Source organism: Hemiscyllium ocellatum, chromosome 44 (genome assembly GCF_020745735.1).
Source record: "Hemiscyllium ocellatum isolate sHemOce1 chromosome 44, sHemOce1.pat.X.cur, whole genome shotgun sequence".
NCBI classification, from domain to species: domain Eukaryota; kingdom Metazoa; phylum Chordata; class Chondrichthyes; order Orectolobiformes; family Hemiscylliidae; genus Hemiscyllium; species Hemiscyllium ocellatum.
This window is the reverse complement of record NC_083444.1, coordinates 433,972-457,478: the sequence shown is the minus strand read 5'-3', so window position 1 is coordinate 457,478 and position 23,507 is coordinate 433,972. Positions and strand designations below refer to the sequence as shown.

General features: G+C 46.5%; 1 protein-coding gene across 1 annotated transcript; it reads left to right on the top strand.

The window, feature by feature from the left end:
- Window positions 1–293: 293 nt before the first annotated feature.
- On the top strand, window positions 294–15,510 carry LOC132835257 (profilin-1-like). Its single transcript, XM_060854643.1, has 3 exons — window positions 294–508; window positions 10,060–10,249; window positions 15,267–15,510. The coding sequence occupies exons 1-3, from the start codon at window positions 383–385 to the stop codon at window positions 15,365–15,367; spliced, it is 417 nt and encodes a 138-aa protein (XP_060710626.1). The 5' UTR covers window positions 294–382; the 3' UTR covers window positions 15,368–15,510.
- Window positions 15,511–23,507: the final 7,997 nt, after the last annotated feature.

Sequence of the window (23,507 nt, the reverse complement as noted above, 5' to 3'; positions counted from 1 at the left end):
TCTTTTCTGGGGGAAAACTCGGCTGAAACCGTGTCGCCCCGCCCAGGCTTTTGTTCTGTCGTTTTCTGAAGTTTCAAAGGGGGGAAAAACCGCCAAAATAAAAATCTGCTGGCGGTTTTTTTCTAATTTCTCTCTGTTTCTCTGGCAGAATGCTCCAACACTGCCTTTTAAGGCAAAACAGGAACTGGTTCAGAAATTTGCGGCGATGGGGAACATGTAGATTTGTCGGAGGGGGGGTCTGAGCACTGAGTGGCTGTTGCCCGGTCACTGGAGGTGGGGTGTACCAACCCACTGCATTGATATACCGCCCAGGAGGACAGCAGCGTGTGCAGTGACGGAGAGGCTTTCTGGTGTGTTGTAGCTGGTTGCTCCCTGGGTGAAGATGACTTGGATGGACTATGTGGACAGTTTGATGGCTAAGTCAGGTGTTGCAGACGTGGCTATTGTCGGACTGGTCTGTAAATCTGTTTGGGCTGCCACCGTCAACGGCAATTTCAGCAAAATCACGGTAATCCCGCCCTGGACTTCCCGGGACTGGGTGGGGCAGGGAGAGAGAGGGAGGGGGGGCAGGGAGAGAGAGGGAGGGGGGGGGAGGGAGAGAGAGGGAGTGGGGGGGGAGGGAGAGAGAGGGAGGGGGGGGCAGGGAGGGAGAGAGAGGGAGGGGGGGGGGGAGAGAGAGGGAGGGGGGGGGAGGGAGAGAGAGGGAGGGGGGGGCAGGGAGGGAGGGAGAGAGAGGGAGGGGGGGGCAGGGAGGGAGAGAGAGGGAGGGGGGGGCAGGAGAGAGAGAGAGAGAGAGGGAGGGGTAGGGGGAGGTGGGGAGGGGAGAGAGGAGGGAGGGGGGCTCAGCGATCTACCGAAACCTCTTCATCCACCCCCACCCTTTTTTTATACCCCCCTCCCTCCGTCTGTGTGTCTCTCTTCTCCCCACCCCCCCCACTCCGTCTCTCTCTCTTTCCTTCCCCCCCCCACTCCGTGTGTGTCTCTCTTCCCCCCCCTCACACTCACACACACTCTCTCTCTCTCCGTGTGTGTGTGTGTGTCTCTCTCCCCCCACCCCCCTCACTCCGTCTCTCTCTCCCCCCCCCGAGGTACTTCCTGGTTGAGTGCCCGGCTCCGGCTGGAGGCTGTGCCCCGCCCGTGGCTGGGTGGGGGAGGGGAGTTAATCCATCTCCCTTTCACCCCCCCCCCCCCCGGGGGATTAAAGTGTCGGCCCCAGGCCGCTCAGGGACGGGCTGCACTCCGGCTCCGCTAAAACTTCCTCTCTCTCCCCCCTGCCCGTGGCGAATCAGCTGCCCCGCAGGGCCAGCACGGGCTGGGGGGGCCGAAGGGCTGAGTGGCCGCCTGCTGGCGCTGTGCCTGCTCCCCTGGGAGGCGAGTAAGCGTCACTCTCTGATGCGGTTTAATTCCGGAGCCGTCAAATTGGGACTCGGGGAGTGAGCTGGAGTGAGGAGGCCTCTTTGTTTTCACTGTAACACGGACAGGAGTTCAGGGGAAAAGGCCTGGTCAAAACTTTCCACCAAACGATTCCGTTTTATGAAGCTACTTACAATGCTGCCATACTGTCTAATCATCTCCAATGTGGTCACATCTGGCTCTTTTATGCAGCTCTAAGCTGCACATTAATGATCTTCCAATTTCCTTTCAAATATATGAACTATTAAACACCACATTAATGTGTAAAGATTTGAAATTAATGTAACTTTTTTTTAACTTTGAATTTTACTTTTCTCTTCAGTTAGTTTGGATGTGGGTGTTCCTGACCAGACCTTTTGTGAACAGCTTTGTGCTTTCTTGAAAGTGAATGACCGGGTAGTGAAGGGGACATTTGCCATGTCTGCCTTTATTGGTCAGTGCATTACTTATAGGAGTTGAGGTCATGTAGCTGTGCAGGACACTTTTTTTTTTGGAATGTTGTGGTCTCCCTTTTCTAGGTAAGATGATGTGAGACTTGAAAGAGTTCAGAAAAGACTTGCATGGTTGTTACTTGGTTTTGAGCTATAGGGAGAGGTTGAATAGGCTGGGTCTACTCTCTTTCTTCCCTCCCCCCTCTCTCCCCCCCCTCTCTCTCCCCTCTCTCCCCTCTCCCGAATGTCTGAAGCTGCAGGCTGACCTTTTTAGAGATTTATAAAATCCCCAAGTATGGATAGGTAGGAAAGCAAAGGCCCTTTTTTTTCCCTCCAAGGTAGCAAATGTTTAGGGTGCGAGGAAAAGAATTTAAGTTGCCTCAGGACAACTTTTTCACACAGAGGGTGGTGCGTGTGTGTAATGAGCTGCCAGAGGAAGTGGTGGGGGCTAGTACAGTTACAACATTTAAAGGCAGCTGAATGGCTATATGAACAGGAAGGGTTTAGAGGGATATAGGCCAAATGTTGGCAAATCTGACTTGATTAATTTAGGATATCTGGTCTGTATGGACAAATAGGTCCAGAGAGTCTCTTTGTACTGTATAACTCTGACACGGATGGGCAGGAGGCTGAAAGACCACATGTCTGATTACAGCCTCTGGAGTGACCCACAAAGACTGACGCACACTCAGAATCATTTTTTTTGAGTCAGCGGGCTGTGCATGTGCTGGAACAGGGTTCTGACAGATGTTAGCCAATGGGACTGGATCAGATTAGGATATCCAGTCAGTGTGGACGAGTTGGACTGAGGCTGTTGCTCTGCAATATAACTTTTAAGACTCCTTTACTTGAAGTGTTGGCTCTTTGTTCAGTGTTTTTGTGTGGGACTTGCTGCTACCAGTTAACTGCTTGCTTTTGGCTGGTGCAGTCGCCGTGACTTCTTGCAGCTGCTTTATTGAATTATTTCCCCCCCCCCCCTAATTGAATCCTGTACTTTCAGGGGGTTGCCAGTTTGACCCCTGAGGGATGTCACTTGCTTTTGAGTGCTCAGGTCAGCAGCTGTGACCTTTTGTTTCCTGTGGCTTGAGGGATAAGTGGTACAATCTTGATTTAAAACTAGTGTTTTGAAGCAGCAGAAACGATTTAATGTTTGGCATTATTAACTAATTTATCTGGTCAAGATCCAACGTAGTTTTGCTAAATTATACTTTACTTTTCTGAGGGGGTTGGCAGATTAACTACTCTTTCCCCTCCTGTTCTCCATCAAAGACCAATTAATGTGGTGACCAAAACTGCACAAACAGAAGGATGTGGAAGCTTTGGAGAGAGTGCAGAGAAGGTTCACCAGGATTCTTCCTGACCTCTCCGCCCCCACCCCACTCCGGCCTATCACCCTCACCTTGACCTCCTTCCACCTATCACATCTCCATCGCCCCTCCCCCAAGTCCCTCCTCCCTACCTTTTATCTTAGCCTGCTGGACACCCTCTCCTCATTCCTGATGAAGGGCTCTGGCCCGAAACGTCGAATTTCCTGTTCCTAGGATGCTGCCTGACCTGCTGTGCTTTAACCAGCAACACATTTTCAGCTCACCAGGATGTTGCCTGGTCTTGATGCTGGATCTGAGGAAATGTTCAAAAGACTAGAATTGTTTTCACTGGAAACATAGCAGTGAGAGGAGACCTGATAAGGGTCTACAAAATTGAGGTGTTGACAGGGTGGCTAGTCAGAAGTGGTTTCCTCAGTTTCATTGTAAATTTCAATTACAAGGGGGCAAGTGCTCAATATGAAGGGGAAAAGTTTTTTTTTCTACCTAGAGTGGTAGGTGACTGGGACGCACTCTTGAAGAGGTGGTGGAAGCAGGCACGTTGGCATTGTTTTAAGAGGCCTCTGTATGATTACGTGACTAGGAGGGAATAAAGAGATATGGACCAAATAAGGACAGAAAGTTTGTTTGATTTCTGTTTTGTTAGGGTATGATGGTTGGCATAGGCTTGAAGGATCAAAGTGGTGGCTTCTGTGCTGTATTTCTTTTTTTTAGTATTGTGTGCAGTTCCGGTAGCCCTGCTATAGGAAGGATATTATTAAATTGGCAAGGGGTCAGAAAAGATTTACCAGGATGTTATCAGGAATGGAGGGTTTGAATTAGAAGGATAGGCTGGTTCGCTTTCTACTGGAGTGTAGGAGGTTGAAGGGTGACCATCTCTTCTAGAGGCTTTTTAAAATCACGTGGGGCATAGAGAGGTAATACTTATCCCCCAAGATTGGGGAGTTCAAAGGGTAGCACAGTGGTTAGCAGCTGCTGCCTCACAGCATCAGGGACGCAGATTCACTTCCACCCTTGGAAGACTATGGAGTTTGCACACACATTCTCCCTGTGAGTGTATTCGTTTCCTCTGGGTGCTCGGGTATCCTCCCACAGTGTCAAAGATACGCAGATTAGAGCGGATTGGTCATGCTAAATTGCCCATGGTGTCTGGGGATGCTTGGGTTAGGTGGACAAAATTTTAAAAATCACAACACCAACAGGTTTATTTGAAAGTACTAGCTTTGGAGCACTGTTCCTTTTGTCTACCTGGTAAACCTGTGGGACTATAACCTGATGTTGTGATTTTTTTAACCTTTGTCCATCCCAGTCCAACACTCCCACCACCTCAATCGTAGGTTGGGTGGATTAGCCATAAAACGGATTGGGTTGCAAACAGAGGGTAAGAGTGAGACTGGGTGGGATGTTGTTCAGAGGATCACTGGACTCCATGGGCTGAGTGACCTGTTTCCACACTGGGCTTCCATGAAATCTAGAGGGAATATCTTTAAGGTCAGGAGGAAGAGATTTTTAAAAAGCATCTGAGGGGCCACGTTCTCACCACAGGATGGTATGCAAGTGAAATAAATTGCTGGAGGAAGTGGTGGATGAGGATACAGTGAGAACGTTAAGACATTTGGGCAGCTATGTGAATAGCAAAAGTTTTTTCTTTATGATATGTACTAAATGCAGACTTTGAGAAAGCTGGTCAGCAAGGATGCGTTTGAGTGGTCTGTTTCCACTGTATGCCTCCATGGCTGCTTTGTGCTTCTCTGAAGAACAGAGGAGTTGCTGATTTTTGAGGATTGACTGATTGGGAGCAGTCTTGTAATCACAAACCTGGAATGGGGGTGGGGGGGGGAGGTGGTAAACTGTCAACTACATCATACCTGGCGCACACCAGGCAGATGTGGTTGGAGGTCAGGCTTCCTGCTCCTTGGATGCTGTGTGTTTCCAGCACCATGCTAATCTTGTGGTTGGAGGGTCAGTCACCTCAGCTCCAGGCCATCTCTGCAGGAGTCCCTCAGGGGAGTGTCCTAGGCCCAACCACCTTCAGCTGCTTCATCAATGACGTTCCCGCCATCAGAAGGTCCGAAGTGGGGATGTTAGCTGATGGTGCTGAACACTGCATAATACATGACGCTTCAGATATTAAAGCGGTTCACTGTCAAATGCAGCAAGACAGAGGGAGAGGTTGAGAAGGTGGGACTTCTGTGGAGATTTCGGTCAATCCGGTTTTGAAGTAGACCTGACATCTTGCACTTTTGATGTTATCCAAACTTTCTTTCTTTGTGGGATCCCAGCATGATTTGTACAAGAGCCTCTATGTGACTGACTGACAAAGTCACCTGATCTAGACCATAATGAGTCAGAACCTGGATAAGATCCCATTTCCTGAAAATGACTGACTGGGCCTGTTTGAAATAGAGGCCCAGAGTTAGGTGAGGCTGTGGGCTGGCGGTTTTCTTGGGATGGGTAAGGGTCGTAGTTGGACAGAATTGGCCGATTTGAAAATGGAGTTGGAGGCTGCATCCAATGTTTAATGAAAGGCTGGATAAGGGACTGCTGGAGGAGTGCAGAGGTAAATGCTGCAGTTTACACAGATATCTGAAATATGATGTTGATATGAACGAGGAGGAAACAATTGAATAGTCATTGAAGCTCCAGGGCTGGTTCTGTTGTCACCCCTTTTCCTTGCTTTGGTCTTTCTACCAATGTTTTAAATCTACCATTTTCATCCTCCTTTCTCACTTTGATTTAATAACACTTCTTAGATTGATGTTCTGTCTGAGATCTGTTCCTGTAGATTCTGGTCTCTTGCATGTTGCTGATGCCCATCACCCCCTAATTGAGTGTCTGTGTCTTGGCTCTTATTCTAAAACAAAAGACATTAGTTGAAACTGTGATCTGAACTGAAGCTTTCCCTGTCCTAATGATCTCCTCTCTTTAGTTTTGGTGATCTTTGTTCTGGTACTATTTCTTCACTTTTTTTTTAAAAAAAGAAACTTTTTTTCCTATTTTTAAAAAATACTGGTTTTTTTTTTCGGGTCTACCTGAAATGGCAGATGGAGTTTAACTTGGGTAAATGTGAGGTGCTGCATTTTGGGAAAGCAAATCTTAGCAGGGCTTAATGGTAAAGTCCTGGGGAGTGTTGCTGAACAAAGAGACCTTGGAGTGCAGATTCATAGCTCCTTGAAAGTGGAGTCGCAGGTAGATAGGATAGTGAAGAAGGCTAGGTTTAAAAACAATGACTGCAGATACTGGAAACCAGAGTCTAGATTAGTGTGGTGCTGGAAAAGCACAGCAGGTCAGGCAGCATCCGAGGAGCAGGAAAATCGACCTTTCGGGCAAAAGCCCTTCATCAGGAATATAGCACGTTTGGTATGCTTTCCTTTATTGTCCAGTATGGAGTACAGGAGTTGGGAGGTCATGTTGCAGCTGTACAGGACATTGGTTAGGCCACTTTGGAACACTGTGCAGCTTAGGTCTCCTTCTGATCAGAGGATGTTGTGAAACTTGAAAGGGCTCGGAAAAGATTTAAAGATGTTGCCAAGGTCAGAGGATTTCAGCAATTGGGGAGAGGCTGAACAGGCAGGGGCTGTTTTCCCTGGAGCATCAGAGGCTGAGGGGTGATCTTGTAGAGGTTTATATTGTTTAAAAAAAAATCATGAGGGGATAAAGAGGTAAGGTGTTCCCCCTGGGGTGGGGGGAGTCTAGAACTAGAGGGCATGGGTTTAAGGGGAAAGATATAAAAGACCTAAGGGTCAACTTTTCCAGAAGGTGGTACGTGTATGGAATGAGCTGCCAGAGGAAGTGTTGGAGGCTGGTACAATTGAACATTTTAAAAGGCATTTGGATGGGCATATGAATAGGAAGGGTTTGGAGGGATATGGGCCAAGTGCTGGCAAATGGGATTAGATTGGGATATTTGGGTAGCATGGAAGAATTGGAGTGGTGGGTCTGTTTCTGTGCTGTACATCTCTGACTGTGTCTGCCTGCCTGCATTGCCCACCTGCAAGTTGTGTGCTTTTGAGCAAAGTAGAATGTATCTGCAAATACAAATTCACCCCACAGATGTCTGTGTGTGCATGCTTGTTAAGTGAGTGTGATGGAATTTTAAGTGTGTGTGTGGTATAGTGGGGTCACTTGTGTGACATGAACCAAAGGTCCTAGTTGAGGCTCCCCTCATGGGGACCAAACCTGACTATAGCCCTCTGATCAGCCACTCTGTTGCATAGCCTGAAATCCACCTTGGAGGAAAGTCACCCGAAGATTCCAGGCTGAGTGTCTGTGACTGAAGTGTTCCCCAACTGGACACCACACAACCATCACCAGACAGGGGTGCTCCATCCCAGGGTTAGGGGAAATGTTTGAGGTAGGCTCTCTCGAGTGATGGGTGCATGGGATGAACTGCCAGCAGTGGTGATAGTCAGATTCACTCGGGACATTTAAGCAACTCTTGGATATGCACATAGAAGATATTATGACAAAGGGTATGTAGGTTAGTCTGATGTTGGAGTTGAATTAAAAATATTGAGGGCCTGTACTGTTCTATGTTCTAACCAGTGTCTGTACCAGAAACTTGGCTGTTTTTGTTACATTTCACTTACAGTCCATCACCCCTACATTTTCCAAAACAGCAGACTTGTTTAAGGTGGGGATAGCCACAGGCGACTCCTGTACTACCCTCCTACCCTTCCTACCTTTTCTGGGAGGTAACCGATCTCCCTGACTGTATTTGTGACGTTTTTCTTCCTGCCTGTAACTGTCATACATCACACCCCCTCGCTCCTGTCAATTCTTCGTTGCCTCTAACTGCGGCTCCAACTGATCCATGCAATATGATAGGATTTGCAACCAAAGACACTTCCTGCAGACATAATTATCAATGACATAACAACTATCCTACATCTGACAGGAAGTGTACAACACCCTAGTAAAGGCATAACAATCTACAGACCCAGAAAATTGGTCTTGCGGCTCCTTTTTTTTCTTTTTTTTTTAAAAAGGAAAACTGCCCCAGCCTAACTTGTACTTTATGTTTTTGTTTTTAAAATTTCGTTAGCAAGCAACAGCTTTTTGTGGGAAGGTCACGCCTCACCCACTTGATTTGGGTTTTTTGAGGAGGGGGTGATTTGAGGGAAAAGTGCTTGGGTTTTTTTGTCTTCAGTAAAGCTTTTGAGGAGCCCTTGCTTTGTAGCAGACTAGAAAAGATGAAGTCACATGGTATCTGGGTAAGCTGGCAAAATGGATATAGAACCAGGTCTGTCAAAGGAGATGGATGGTAACAGTGAAGAATGCTTTTTGGAATGTAGGGTTTTGCCTAATAGTGTTGAACCAGGATCAGTGTTGGGATCTCTGGTGTTCATGCTCTATATAGATGAATTTGGAGGAAAATGTAACTGGTCTAATTAGTAAATTGGTGGACACAAGGTCTGGAGTTGCAGATAGTGAGGAGTATGCTGTAGGACAGATCAGTTGGAGGTGTGGGCAGATAAACGGCAGATGGAGTTTAATCTGGACAAATTAAGTTGACCTTCCAAAACAAAAACACCAAATACAAGTGAAAATTAGTGTTGACATGCAGAGCGGTCTGGGTCTGCAGCTCCACAGATCTCCTGAAGGTGGCTGTGCAGGTAGGTAAGAGAGTAAAAGGCCTATGATATTCTTGCCTTCATTGGAAGGGGTATTGAGTACAAAGATGATAAGCAAGTTATACTGTAGCTTTATTAAACTTTTGTTAGACCACACTTGGGATGTTGCATTGTGGTGCAGTCACCACTACCAGAAAGATGTGGACACTATGGAGTAAGTACAGAAAAGCTTTATCGGGATGTTGCCTGGTCTGTGGTAATTTCTAGCTATGACAGAAGGTTGGCTAGACTTGGGTTTATTTTCTGTGTGAGGGATTTCTTTTTCTCTTCAGGATGGTGAGTGCCTGGAATGCATTTCTGCGTCCACCACCTTGCCCGGTAACGGTAACCGCATTCAAGAATCACTTGGATGAATATGTGAATAGGAAGCATGTAGAGGGATACAGATCCTGTACGTGAAAAGGGGTTTCAGTATGCTGGGCAAAATGTGTTGGCACAGACTAAGTGGACCAAAGTATTGTTCTTTATTCTTGTCCCTTTTTTTTGCCCAACTCTTTTTTTTCCCTACCCCCACCTTGAAAAACTCACGAGTTGCTTTTTAAATGTGCACTTATGTTGACCATCTTTGTTCTGAATATAGTCCTGGCTTCTTGCATTCCTAAAGCACACGACGGCAGTAGAAGTTGTTTCAGTATTCGGCTGTCTTTAGAATGGAGAGTGTGTTGCTGGAAAAGCACAGCAGGTCAGGCAGCATCTGAGGAGCAGGAGAATTTGTTCCAGGCATAAGCCCTTCATCAGGAATGAGGCTGTGGGAAGGGGTGGGGGTGCTGAGATAAATGGGAGGAAGATTTTGAGGGGGGTGTGGAATGTTGCTGGGAATGTGATATGTTTTGGGGGGGGGGTGAAAAGAGAGGAAAGAGGAGGTAGGCAAAGGTGATAGGGTAGGAAGGAAAATGGATAGATGAAGAGGGTGGTGCTGAGTTGGAGGCTTAGGACTGGCATAATGTGGGGGCAGGGGAAGTGAAGAAACTGTTGAAATCCAAATTGATCCCATGCGGTTGGAGGGTCCCAAGGTGGAATATGAGGTGTCCTTCCTCCAGGTGGTTAAAGTGTGGCAATAGAGGAGGCCCAAGACCTGCATGCCCTTGACAGAGGGGGAGTTGGTGTTTGGCCACAGGGTGGTGGAGTTGATTGAGGGTATCCCAGAGATGTTCCCTGAAATGATCTGCAAGTTATTCAGTCGGTCCTGGTAACTGCTAATTACTAAGTATTCCTCTTTGTTAAATTAAATTCTCTTTCTATTTAAATGTGTTTCAGTCTCAGCAAGTTGGAGCGTTGCTGGGTGATCTTTCGACTTTACAGCAGTGCGGAATCCAGCTGGGGGATAAAAAATATACTTTTGTTGTGGCTGAATATGAACAAAGCTGTGGTAATGATTGGAAGTGGCTAACCATATCTGCTAAAGGGGACACGAAAGTCTCTGCAGTAGTTCACAAAACAGTCACAGGTAAGTGCTGAACATTAAGTTTCTTTTGTTTAGATTTCTGAAGGATTTCACTTTTTGAAGAATTATGCTGTAACTTGTAGCAATTGGGCAATCCTTTTGTGACAATGTAGATTCTTGAGAATATTCATTCCTAAAGTTTATTTAAAACATTGTATGATTGGCTGTATGGGGAATTATGGCAGTCACCAGAACTTTAACAGCTCATTTATAAAAGCCTGAGTCCTGGCTGTGACTCTTTTAAATGATCTTCCTGAGACTAGCATTTATTGACCTCTCCTTATTGTCATTAAGGAGTTGGTGAGATTCCTCTCGATCACTGCAGTGTGTGCACTCTGGTTTAGTTTACCCACTCCCTGGTTTTGACTTTGTTCATCCAATCCCACAATGTGAGAGCCAGTGGCATGCTTCCATGTGGATGCATTGCTGTCATTTGATACATTAAAGACTTTTTTTTAATTCACTTCATGGCAAAGCATCTGTCTATATTCTCCAGAGTCTAATGTGTCAAAGGTGCACACTAACGTGAAGTGTTCGTGGCTGCTGATGCCAAAATTCACTTGTGGGTCAGATTCTAATTTAAGTAGAAATGTATTTCATCCAATTCTGGGAAAAACCGACTATAGGAGACTGGGTGAAAGTGTAACATGTGAAAGTTGGTGAGCTCAGTATGGGTTCCACCAGAAACTGTTGGAAAAGCTCAGCAGGTCTAGCTGCATCTGGGAAGTGAAATCAACAATCAGTGTTAATGTTTCTGCTCTAGTGACCCGTCATCACAACTGAGGAAGGGGTTCTGGATCCAAAACGTTAACTGATTTCTCTTCTCGGATGCTACCAGACCTGCTGAGCTTGATCAGCAATTTGATTTCCAGCATCTGCAGTTCTTTTCTCCTAGGAGTTCCACCAGGGCTGTTTGGCTCTCGACTTCATTTATCTTGGTGCAAACACCAAGCTGAATTTAAGATGATGTTGCAACCTCTAACAACAAGGAAATGCTTGACTGACTGACCAGGCAAAGCACAGGACAATCATGGTCAATAATGACTATCTCCAGCCAGTGTCATGGCAGAAGCCCCTGGTGCTGATATGCAGGCTGCTGTGAACTGGATTAACAAGTGCTTTTGGCTTAAAGGGCAAGTTAGAAATTCTGTAGCCAGCACCTCCTGACTTCCCAAGGACTGTTTGCTACCACAATTTCACATGTTCACTCCCCTCTGAGAATAAATTCCTCCTTTCTTAATCTCTAAATGGCTGACACCTACATCTGAGATTATAACCCTCTAGTTCAGACTCTCCCATGAGGGAAAACAACCTCTCCACATCTCCCTGTCAATTCCCTTCTGAATGTTGTGTTTCAGAAAGGTCACCTCCATCTTTCTGAATCCCAATGGTACAGGCCCAACCTACTCAACTTCTCATTGTAAAACCATTCCCGGTATCGGCCAAATGAACCTTCTTTATATAACTCTATCAGTATAACTCCACAGTATTCCAGCTGAGGTCTGACTAGTGCTAGGTAGTCTTAGCAAAACCTCTTACTTTTGTATGCACTTCCATCTGATAAAGGTTACTCCACTAGTTACAGCAAAACAGCATCACCACTGCTGTCCCCATTGTGGCTAACTAATAGGACAATCTTGTACCCACACTAACATCCTAGCCCCAATACAATGAGCTTTTTAACTTTTGTGTAGAACTTGGAGAGATACCGCACACAGAGATACAAATATTACATGCACTGGTCCCCTCTCTTCAATGCACCGTTCCAAACGATTCGAGTCAGTCAGGTTTTTCCCCCTACATGATACCATGTGCACCACTTGGTTTTGTGGATTTTGAAATGCTGAGATTTTATCCTTTCTGTAAGACTTTGTGCCCAGCTGACTTGTCCTTTTTTTTAACAATGTAAAACATACACCTGACTTTTGGTATCAAACTTTTTTATTGTGCCTCTACATTTAAGCCACTTCATCGCTATTCCAAATCACTCACCTGGCTCGACAGAATCCCGCCAGAAGGGAACTTTGTTCTTTTTAAAAAAAAAAAAGCCCTTGTAGGCTTTTTTGTATTTTGGCTCCAGGTGGGTGGCATGGTGGCACAGTGGTTAGCACTGCTGCCTCACAGCACCAGAGACCTGGGTTCAATTCCCGCCTCGGGTGACTGACTGTGTGGAGTTTGCATGTTCTCTCCGTGTCTGCGTGGGTTTCCTCCGGGTACTCCGGTTTCCTCCCACAGTCCAAAGATGTGCGGGTCAGGTGAATTGGCCATGCTAAATTGTCTGTAGTGTTAGGTAAGGGGTAAATGTAGGGGTATGGGTGGGTTGCGCTTCGGCGGGTCGGTGTGGACTTGTTGGGCCGAAGGGCCTGTTTCCACACTGTAAGTAATCTAATCTTATCAAATGTTCCTCAGATCACCAGCTTTACTGACCAGTCTGCCAAAGGCTGTCTTTCAGAATGGTGTAGAATCTGGAAAGGTTTGTTGATACATGAAGACCAATTTCACTCCCCACTATTGCAGTGTAGTACAGGCCCTACATCCCATGATAATTCCACAGGTCAGCACAACAATCTGAAGCCCATCTATCCTACACTATTCCATTATCATCCATAGTTTATCCAATTATTGTTTAAATGCCCTCTTAAAGTTGGCGAGTCTACTACTGTTGTAGGCAGTGCATTCCATGCCCCCTACTATTGAGTTTTTTAAAAAAAAGACCTCTGTCCCATATCTATCACCCCTCCATTTTTTTTTTAAAGCTTTGTCCCCTTGTACTAGCCATCACCAAGGAAAAAAGGCTCTCACTGACCACCTGATATAACTCTCTCGATTATCTTGTATGTCTCAATAAAGTCTCTTCCCAACCTTTGTTTCTCTAATGAAAACAGCCTCCAGTCCCTCAGCCTTTCCTTGTAAGACCTGCCCTCCAGACCAGGCAACATCCTTTTAAAACTCCTCTGAACCAAAGCTTCCACATCCTCCTTATAATCTGGTGACCAGAGCTGTATGCAATACTCCAAGTGCAGCTGCACCAGAGTCTTATACAGCTGCAGCATGACCTTGTGGCTCTGAAACTTGATTCCTCTACCAATAAAAGCTATCCCACTGCATGCCTCCTTAACCCTATCAATCTGGATGGTGACTTTCAGGGATCGATGTACATGGACATCGACAGCTCTCTGTTCATCTACACTACCAAGAATCTTGCCAGTGGTGCAGTATCCTGCATTACTGTTGCTCCTTCCAATGTGCATCACCTCACTTTTCTGCATTAAACTCTATTTGCCACCTCTCAACCAAGCCCTGCAGCTTATCCATGTCCCTCTGTAACCTGGAGGAGGAGGGTGAGATGGAAAATGGCAAATCTGTTATGATCTCTGTTGTAAGGAAGATGAATCTGTTCTCCACAAAGGCAAAGTTGGACTATCAAAATGGCTTTAGGAAAAGGAAGCTAATGTTTGACAAAGGAAATCCAGTAGATATGTTATATTTTGGTGGTTCTGATGGGTCTCATTGAGGCCTCTGCTGCAGATTGGATCCTGTGTTATTATAGAATTACAATGTGTATAATGTAAGACTGAGATGAGAAACCTTCCTTTCTCAATATTTAGTTCTGGTCCGGAAGAAACTGCCTGGAAATGTGGTAGATGCATTTAAGGGCATTGGATGATCAGGGTAGAAGTGATTGGCACTGGAGAATACAATTGGAGGAGGCCTGATGGGCAGAACTGCCTCCTTCTGTACGAATACTTCCTTGATTTTGTGGATTTTCTTCAGAATGGTGAATTGTTTGCAATCTGGGGACTGTGGAAGTCTGATTTTTATCAATGTTGAAGATAGAGATTAATAGTAAATAGAATTCTGGATGCTGAGGGGTATGGAGATGATCTACTACAGTCTCTTTGGGATGTGTTGAATGGCTTCCTATTTCCTGTGTTCCTAATATAAAAGGGTGGAAATGTTTTTTTTTAAGCTGAGAAATTCTGGATGACCACTTGCAGAGTATTAGGTTCAGAGCGCACCCATCTCGCTGTAGATGGGGCCTTGTTGTGAGGTGACAGGTGTTTGAAAGAATGAAAAGTCCAAGGGTAGACTAGACTGATTCTCTTCGGGTATGAAAGATATCAGGGGTACTCTTTTTTTTTTAATTGTGGTGTTGAAGGACTAAGACCTGGAAGATAGACTACTTGAAGACACAGTTCAAGAAATCAGTGCAGTAGAAATATCAGAAAAATCCTTTTTTTTGAGGGTTCTGAGCTTCAATGGGGTCATGGTGGAGGGCCTTACAAATAAGGGAAGATAATAAACATGGATTTTGTTTGACTTGTATGGAACCCACCTTACAAAATGCTAAAGAACTGCAGATGCTGAAAATCTAAAATCAAAACAGGATTGCTAGAAAAACACACTCTGGACTGACTGTATCAATCCAGAGAAAGCAGATTTTAATGTTTTTTGGGTAGAGTGACCCTTCCTCAATGCATATCTATTGTTCCAAAACACAACCTCCCAGTTAGTTAAACAGCCCTGGGTGGGCACTGTGTAGCAAAATCTAAGTCCATCAACAGAAACCTATCAAAATTAAATCCAGACATATGGTCTGGAGTAATGATACATTTGACCAGTGTGGGGAGAGTTTCACTTTCACAATTTGTTTGACTTTAGTTTTGAATGAAGATGGAATAGAAACTTTCCAGAAGCATTCCTTTCCCCTTTCCCCTTTCAAAGTGTATCACTGTAATAATTATCCTTCACTTTAGGTTATCTCGTGGCAGTCTTGTGAATTTCAGTCATCGTTCTAACACCACAACGTTTTTGCTGTGGTTAAGGTAAAGGATAGGCAGGTCATATACCCCACTCTCTCTCTGCGAGAGGCTTGGCACCTGCACTATGATTATTGTTGGTTTTTACTCTTGGGGGGGGGGGGGGGGGGGGGGGAGAGAAAGTGATCTGTGGTTTTGTCTTTAAAGATTGAGAGTACCAGCTTTATGTCCTAATCTTGTGCTTTTTTTTTCTCTCTCAGCACTACTCTTCATAGAAGCTGCAAACATTGAGTTAAAAGGACCCCAGTTACTTGAATGTCTTCAATGCACAGTTAATCACCTGGTTGAGAACAAAGTCTAGTTGTGAAGTTTCTATTTGATTGCTGGTCGACCTCACTGTTGCCACTGGGAGATTGTGTTCTCTCAAGTGTACACATTTTGCCTGCAAAAATCAATGTGTTATTGATGTAATTTGCAATCATTAAATGTAAAATCTTCCCATTATGTTCACTTTTGTACCCTTTATTACTGCCTTAACTGTTTTTAGGAAAAAAAACTAAACTGCAATTGAATAAAGCTAAATCTTGAGCATGAACAATTGCTTTCACTCTACTATTAGACTAGTTTAAATATGGCAAATGAGATGCTGTAATCTCACTTGAGGTTAACTGCCTTTAACCATGGCAGCTGTGATGCCCTCCTGCATCACGTTTGCAATGCCTTCCATGTTGGTCATCTCCAAATCTGACCAGCTATTGGCTCTCTGGCTCTCTCGCTAATGTGCCTTGGTTTGCAAGTATGGGATGTGCTCTTGACCGGGTTCCACTTCTGTTGGCGATGCACCATAACCTATTGGATGGGGTAGCCATCAATCAGCTTTCTTACAACAGAATTTTAGGGAAATATGAATTGCCCCCTTATAACATGTTTTGCGATGCTTCATTTGAATACCATCAAATTTAAATATGCCTAACAAGTTATAAAATGCATCAATTTCATCACTTTGAAAAGAAATTGCCCACTTATCAAAAATGATCAGTTCTTGCTTAGAGTCTACCTGAGACCATTGCTCTCTACCAAGGGAGAACCCCCTCTTTCTCTTCCCCCCCCCCCCCCCCCCCCCCTTTTTTTTTTTCTTCTTCCTCCTCCTCCTCCTCCTCCTCCTCCTCCTCCTCCACGTTTGCCGGGCACTATCTACATAATTTCTTTACTTACCTGTTGTAAGACAGGTCACCATTTTGTTTCCTTGTCCACCTTGGTCTGTCTTGTAGCTGATTTATACCTTTTGTAACCAACTGAAACAACCATCTTCCTGTGCGTTACACTTGACCAGTGGAGAGCTTCCTGTGATTCCCATTGACTTGAGCTTTGCTTGGGGGTCCTTGTCATTATTTTTATCAAGGTTCCTTTCCACACTTGAACCAAAGTTGTAATGAGATCAGGAGCTGTCTTTGTATCTGTTTGCGCATCACTGATTTCCTGGCAGCACAGCAGGAGACTAATAGATCTCCGAATCATCGTTGTTACTGTGATAATCTCTCCTCTTCCCAGTAAGTAACCCTACAGGTTATTTCTATATAAACATCCTGAAAAGACCCTTTTCCATACCTGGATATTTGAACCTGCCTCCACATTTCCAGACTTCTTGGAGGAAGTGACCAAATTGTTAGATGAAGGAAGGGCTGTTGATAAAATATACATGGACTTTAGTAAGGCATTTGATAAGGTTCCCCATTATAGACTCATAGAACATAGAAAAATACAGTACAGTACAGGCCCTTCGGCCCTTGATGTTGCGCCGATCCAAGCCCACCTGACCTACACTAGCCCACTTTCCTCCATATGCCTGTTTAAATGCCCATAAAGAGGGAGTCCACCACTGCTACTGGCAGGGCATTCCATGAACTCACAACCCGCTGAGTAAAGAATCTACCCCTAACATCTGTCCTATACCTACCACTCCTTAATTTAAAGCTATGCCCCCTCGTAATAGCTGACTCCATACGTGGAAAAAGGTTCTCATGGTTAACCCTATCTAAACCCCTAATCATCTTGTACACCGCTATCAAGTCACCCCTAAACCTTCTTTTCTCCAATGAAAACAGCCCCAAGTGCCTCAGCCTTTACTCATATGATCTTCCTACCATACCAGGCAACATCCTGGTAAACCTCCTCTGCACCCGTTCCAGTGCCTCCACATCCTTCCTATAGTATGGCGACCAAAACTGCACACAATACTCCAGATGCAGCCGCACCAGACTCTTATACAACTGCAACATGACCTCAGGACTCCGGAACTCAATTCCTCTACCAATAAAGCCCAGTACACCATATGCCTTCTTCACTGCACTATTTACCTGGGTGGCAACTTTCAGAGATCTGTGTACATGGACACCAAGATCCCTCTGCTCATCCACACTACCAAGTATCTGACCATTAGCCCAGTACCCCATCATCTTGTTACTCTTACCAAAGTGAATGACTTCACACTTAGCTACATTGAACTCCATTTGCCACCTTTCTGCCCAGCACTGCAGCTTATCTATATCCCGCTGTAACCTGCCACATCCTTCCTCACTGTCAACAACTCCACCGATTTTCATATCATCTGCAAACTTGCTCACCCAACCTTCTAGCCCCCTCCTCCAGGTCATTTATAAAATGAGAAACAGCAATGGTCCCAAAACAGATCCTTGCGGAACACCGCTGGTAACTGCACTCCAAGATGAACCTTTACCATCAACTACTACCCTCTGTCTTCTTCCAGCCAGCCAATTCCTAATCCAAACCTCCAACTCACCCTCAATGCCATACCTCTGTATTTTTTGCAGTAGCCTACCATGGGAAACCTTATCAAATGCCTTACTAAAATCCATATACACCACATCTACCGCTTTACCCTCGTCCACCTCCTTAGTCACCTTCTCAAAGAATTCAATAAGGTTTGTGAGGCACGACCTGCCCTTCACAAAACCATGCTGACTATCCTTGATCACATTATTCCTATCCAGATGTTCATAAATCCTATCCCTTACAATTCTCTCTAAGACTTTGCCCACAACAGAGGTAAGACTCACAGGCCTATAGTTACTAGGGTTATCCTTATTAAACCACGGCTCCCTCACACGACCCTTTCCTCCCTGCCTGACAGGTACATACTTATCAAGGACACTCAATAGTTGCTCCTTGAACAAGCTCCACATATCGATTGCACCCTTCCCTTGAAGCCTACTTTTCCAAGTCATGCCTCACTGCATCATAATTTCCCTGCCCCCAGCTATAACTCTTGCCCTGCAGTGCACACTTATCCCTCTCCATCACTAGAATAAAAGTCACCAAGTTGTGGTCACTGTCCCCGAAGTGCTCACCTACCTCCAAGTCTAACACCTGGCCTGGTTCGTTACCCAGAACCAAATCCAGTTTGGCCTCACCTCTTGTTGGCCTGTCTACATATTGTGTTAGGAAACCCTCCTGCACACATTGGACAAACACCGACCCATCTAACGTACTCGAGCTATAGCTTTCCCAGTCAATATCTGGGAAGTTAAAGTCCCCCATAACAACCACCCTATTACTTTCACTCTTCTCCTGAATCATCCTCGCAATCCTTTCTTCTACGTCTCTAGGACTATTAGGAGGCCTGTAGAAAACTCCTAACAGGGTGACCTCACCTTTCCTATTTCTAACCTCAGCCCAAACTACCTCAGATGGCGAGTCTTCATCCATCATCCTTTCCACAGCTGTAATACTATCCTTGACAAGCAATGCCACACCTCCCCCTCTTTTACCCCCACCTCTGACCCTACTAAAACATTTAAACCCTGGAACCTGCAACAGCCAATCCTGTCCCTGTTCTATCCATGTCTCCGTAATAGCCACAACATCGAAATCCCAGGTACCAACCCACGCTGCAAGTTCACCTACCATTGCTGACCCCTGGTAAGTCATCCCCCCACAAGTATCCAATGGAGAAAGTGAAGTCACATGGTGAGCAGGGTGTTCTAGCTAGGTGGATAAGGAACTGGTTGAGCAACAGGAGACAGAGAGTAGTAGTTGGAGGGAGTTTCTCGAAATGGAGAAAGGTGACCAGTGGTGTTCCACAGGGGCCAGTGTTGGGGCCACTGTTGTTTGTGATATACATAAATGATCTGGAAGAGGGCACTGTTGGTATGATCAGCAAGTTTGCAGATGACATGTAGATTGGTGGAGTAGCAGAAAGTATAAGGAACTGTCAGAGAATACAGGAGGATATAGATAGACTGGAGAGTTGGGCAGAAAAGTGGCAGATGGCTTTCAGTCCAGACAAATGTGAGGTGATGCATTTAGGCAAGTCTAATTCTAGAGTGAATTATAGAATGAATGGAAGAGTCTTGGGAAAAGGATTCAGTAACGAGATGTCACACTTTCAAGGTGAGAGGTGGAAAGTTTAAGGGGGGGTACTTGCGGCAAGTACTTCACACAGAGGGTGGTGGGCGTTTGGAATGCATTGCCAGCAGAGGTGGTAGAGGCAGGCATGGTAGATTCATTTAAGATGCATCTGGACAGATGCAGGAGTAGGTGGGGAGCAGAGGGATACAGGTGCTTAGGAATTGACCGACAGGTTTAGACGGTACGTTTGGATCGGCTCAGGCTTGGGCTGTAAATTTTCTTGTTCTATTAAGCTTAGTGCGTGTATTCCCACATTGCATTGACTTTTTTGTTTGCAAATTATATTAAACCTGTGCCATTGTGTTCTTGATTCTTTTGAGCTGAAATAGTTTCTCCCTCTTTGCTCTGCTGAGACCTCGCTCAGGATTTTGAAAACTATAAAATCTCCCTTTGGCTGCCATCTCTCAGAGTCATAAAATATGGAAACAGACCCAGCATTCCAACTCATCCAATCTGTTCTGCTTTTTACCATCCATCCTCAATGAAAGTGTTTCCATGCTATAACCTTTGTTGGAAGTCTCTGCACACTCCAGTGTGTTCAGTCAGGTCTCTGCTCCTTTTACAGAAATACACTGTAAGATGTTAGCCATGTTCTTTCGATCAAAATGTGTCACTTCACATTTTATTCAAACTTCAGAGCTGTCTCCTACAGACTGATCATCAATTTTCATATTTCAGGAAAAATGAAGATCTCAATATTGATCACCTGGAGAAATCTGAACCCATTTAACTATTACCATTTCTTCTGTACTAAAATAAAGAACTATGGATGCTGGAGATGAGAGCACCCATGAAGAGGAAACATGCAGAGAGACACACCTTTTTTCTCTCTCACTCTCTCTCTCAGACACACCCCCACCCGCTGCCCCTCCCATCCCATGCTTTTGACTGACCAGATTAAACTCTATTTTTCCTTCACATATGCTGCTGGACCTGCTGAATTTCTTCAGAGATTTCTGACCATGTTTCCTATCACTCAGCTAATTTTGTAACCGTGTTGTTTCTGTCCATTTTATTCTTTGACCCATAACTTTCATCACAAGTTTTCCCGTTCTTTGTCCTTTCGTCCAGTAGTTTGTTGTGGTTCACTGAGGAACCACGACCCGACACTAGTCAACAGAATCAAAAACTGTCGGAAACATCAGGATCTACTGATGGGAGAGACATACACAATGAGCAATACAATAGAGCAAGCAGCCTTTGTGATCCAGGGTCCAGAGTGATGTGCAGCAAAGGGACTCAGGTCAGACAGCATTGAGTAATCTCTGTCAGACAGTGGGGTATGAGAGTGAACTACAGCAAAAACACATAGAGTCACCAATACACCAGGCAATACAGGTGCTCTGTTCATTCACTCACCACTGGGTTCATTTATAAACACCTGATTCAGCAATTATCCCCACCCACTACACTCCCTTCCGTTCCACTCCCCTCGACTAACCTACCCCTTCCCCAACCCATTTCTCTCTCCTACCCTACCCCTCTCTTACCCAATCCCCATCCCACTCCACAACCCTCACCATTCCACTCCCCTCCCCTAGGCCCACCTTTACCCCACTCTTACCTCCAGCTTTACCCACGCCACACCCCTCCCTGCTGTACCCTCCCTTACTCACAACTTTACCCACTCACCTACCTCCTCCCACCACCACCTGTACCTACTCCTGTTCCCTAATCCCCTCCATCCCCTACCCACTGACCTCCACACTACCTTACCTTACCGACTCCCTTATCTACTCCCCTTCCCATTCCCCTACCAAATCCCCTAATCACCCCATACCACTCCTCTCCGGACCCCTGCCCTCTCAAACCACTCCACGCGTTCCTATACATTCTCATCCACTCCATTCCACTCCTCCATAAAACACTTCGCTCACATCCACTCCATCAGTGCTGCTTCACTACTGCCCTTCCCCCAGTGCTCCCTCGGTACTGCCCTTCCATCAGTGCCCCCTCAATACTGCCCTCCCCTCGGTACTGCCCTTCCATCAGTGCCCCCTCAATACTGCCCTCCCCTCGGTACTGCCCTTCCATCAGTGCTGCTTCACTACTGCCTTTCCCCCAGTGCCCCCTCGGTACTGCCCTTCTGTCAGTGCTCCCTCGGTACTGCCCTCCCCTCGGTACTGCGCTTCCCCAGTGCCCTCTCGGTACTGCCCTTCTGTCAGTGCTCCCTCGGTACTGCCCTTCTGTCAGTGCTCCCTCAATACTGCCCTCCCCTCGGTACTGCCCTTCTGTCAGTGCCCGCTCGGTACTGCCCTTCTGTCAGTGCTCCCTCGGTACTGCCCTCCCCTCGGTACTGCCCTTCTGTCAGTGCCCGCTCGGTACTGCCCTTCTGTCAGTGCTCCCTCGGTACTGCCCTCCCCTCGGTACTGCACTTCCCCCAGTGCCCTCTCGGTACTGCCCTTCCGTCGGTGCCCTCTCGGTACTGCCCTTCCGTCAGTGCTCCCTCGGTACTGCCCTTTCATCAATGCAAGGCAGGCAGCATCAGGAGGGAGAGGGACACAGCAAGGCAGGCAGCATCAGGAGGGAGAGGGACACAGCAAGGCAGGCAGCATCAGGAGGGAGAGGGACACAGCAAGGCAGGCAGCATCAGGAGGGAGAGGGACACAGCAAGGCAGGCAGCATCAGGAGGGAGAGGGACACAGCAAGGCAGGCAGTATCAGGAGGGAGAGGGACACAGCAAGGCAGGCAGCATCAGGAGGGAGAGGGACACAGCAAGGCAGGCAGCATCAGGAGGGAGAGGGACACAGCAAGGCAGGCAGTATCAGGAGGGAGAGGGACACAGCAAGGCAGGCAGCATCAGGAGGGAGGGGAACACAGCAAGGCAGGCAGCATCAGGAGGGAGAGGGACACAGCAAGGCAGGCAGCATCAGGAGGGAGGGGAACACAGCAAAGCAGGCAGCATCAGGAGGGAGGGGAACACAGCAAGGCAGGCAGCATCAGGAGGGAGGGGAACACAGCAAGGCAGGCAGCATCAGGAGGGAGGGGAACACAGCAAGGCAGGCAGCATCAGGAGGGAGAGGGACACAGCAAGGCAGGCAGCATCAGGAGGGAGGGGAACACAGCAAGGCAGGCAGCATCAGGAGGGAGGGGAACACAGCAAGGCAGGCAGCATCAGGAGGGAGAGGGACACAGCAAGGCAGGCAGCATCAGGAGGGAGAGGGACACAGCAAGGCAGGCAGCATCACGAGGGAGGGGGACACAGCAAGGCAGGCAGTATCAGGAGGGAGAGGGACACAGCAAAGCAGGCAGCATCAGGAGGGAGAGGGACACAACAAGGCAGGCAGCATCAGGAGGGAGAGGGACACAGCAAGGCAGGCAGTATCAGGAGGGAGAGGGACACAGCAAGGCAGGCAGTATCAGGAGGGAGAGGAACACAGCAAGGCAGGCAGTATCAGGAGGGAGAGGGACACAGCAAGGCAGGCAGCATCAGGAGGGAGAGGGACACAGCAAGGCAGGCAGTATCAGGAGGGAGAGGGACACAGCAAGGCAGGCAGCATCAGGAGGCAGTACATGTATTTGGAAAGGCAAGGACTGATTAAGGATAGTCAACATGGCTTTGCTCTTGGGAAATCATGTCTCACAAACTTGATTGAGTTTTTTGAAGAAGTAACAACGAGGATTGATGAGGGCAGAGCAGTAGATGTGATCTATATGGACTTCAGTAAGGCATTCGACAAGGCTCCCCATGGGAGACTGGTTAGCAAGGTTAGATCTCATGGAATACAGGGAGAATTAGCCATTTGGATACAGAAGTGGCTCAAAGGTAGAAGATAGAGGGTGGTGGTGGAAGGTTGTTTTTCAGATTGGAGGCCTGTGACCAGTGGAGTGCCACAAGGATCGGTGCTGGGTCCTCTATTTTTTGTCATTTACATAAATGATTTGGATGCGAGCATAAGAGGTACAGTTAGTAAGTTTGCAGATGACACCAAAATTGAAGGGGTGTAGTGGACAGTGAAGAGGGTTACCTCAGATTACAACAAGATCTTGACCAGATGGGCCAATGAGCTGAGAAGTGGCAGATGGAGTTTAATTCAGATAAATGCGAGGTGCTGCATTTTGGGAAAGCAAAT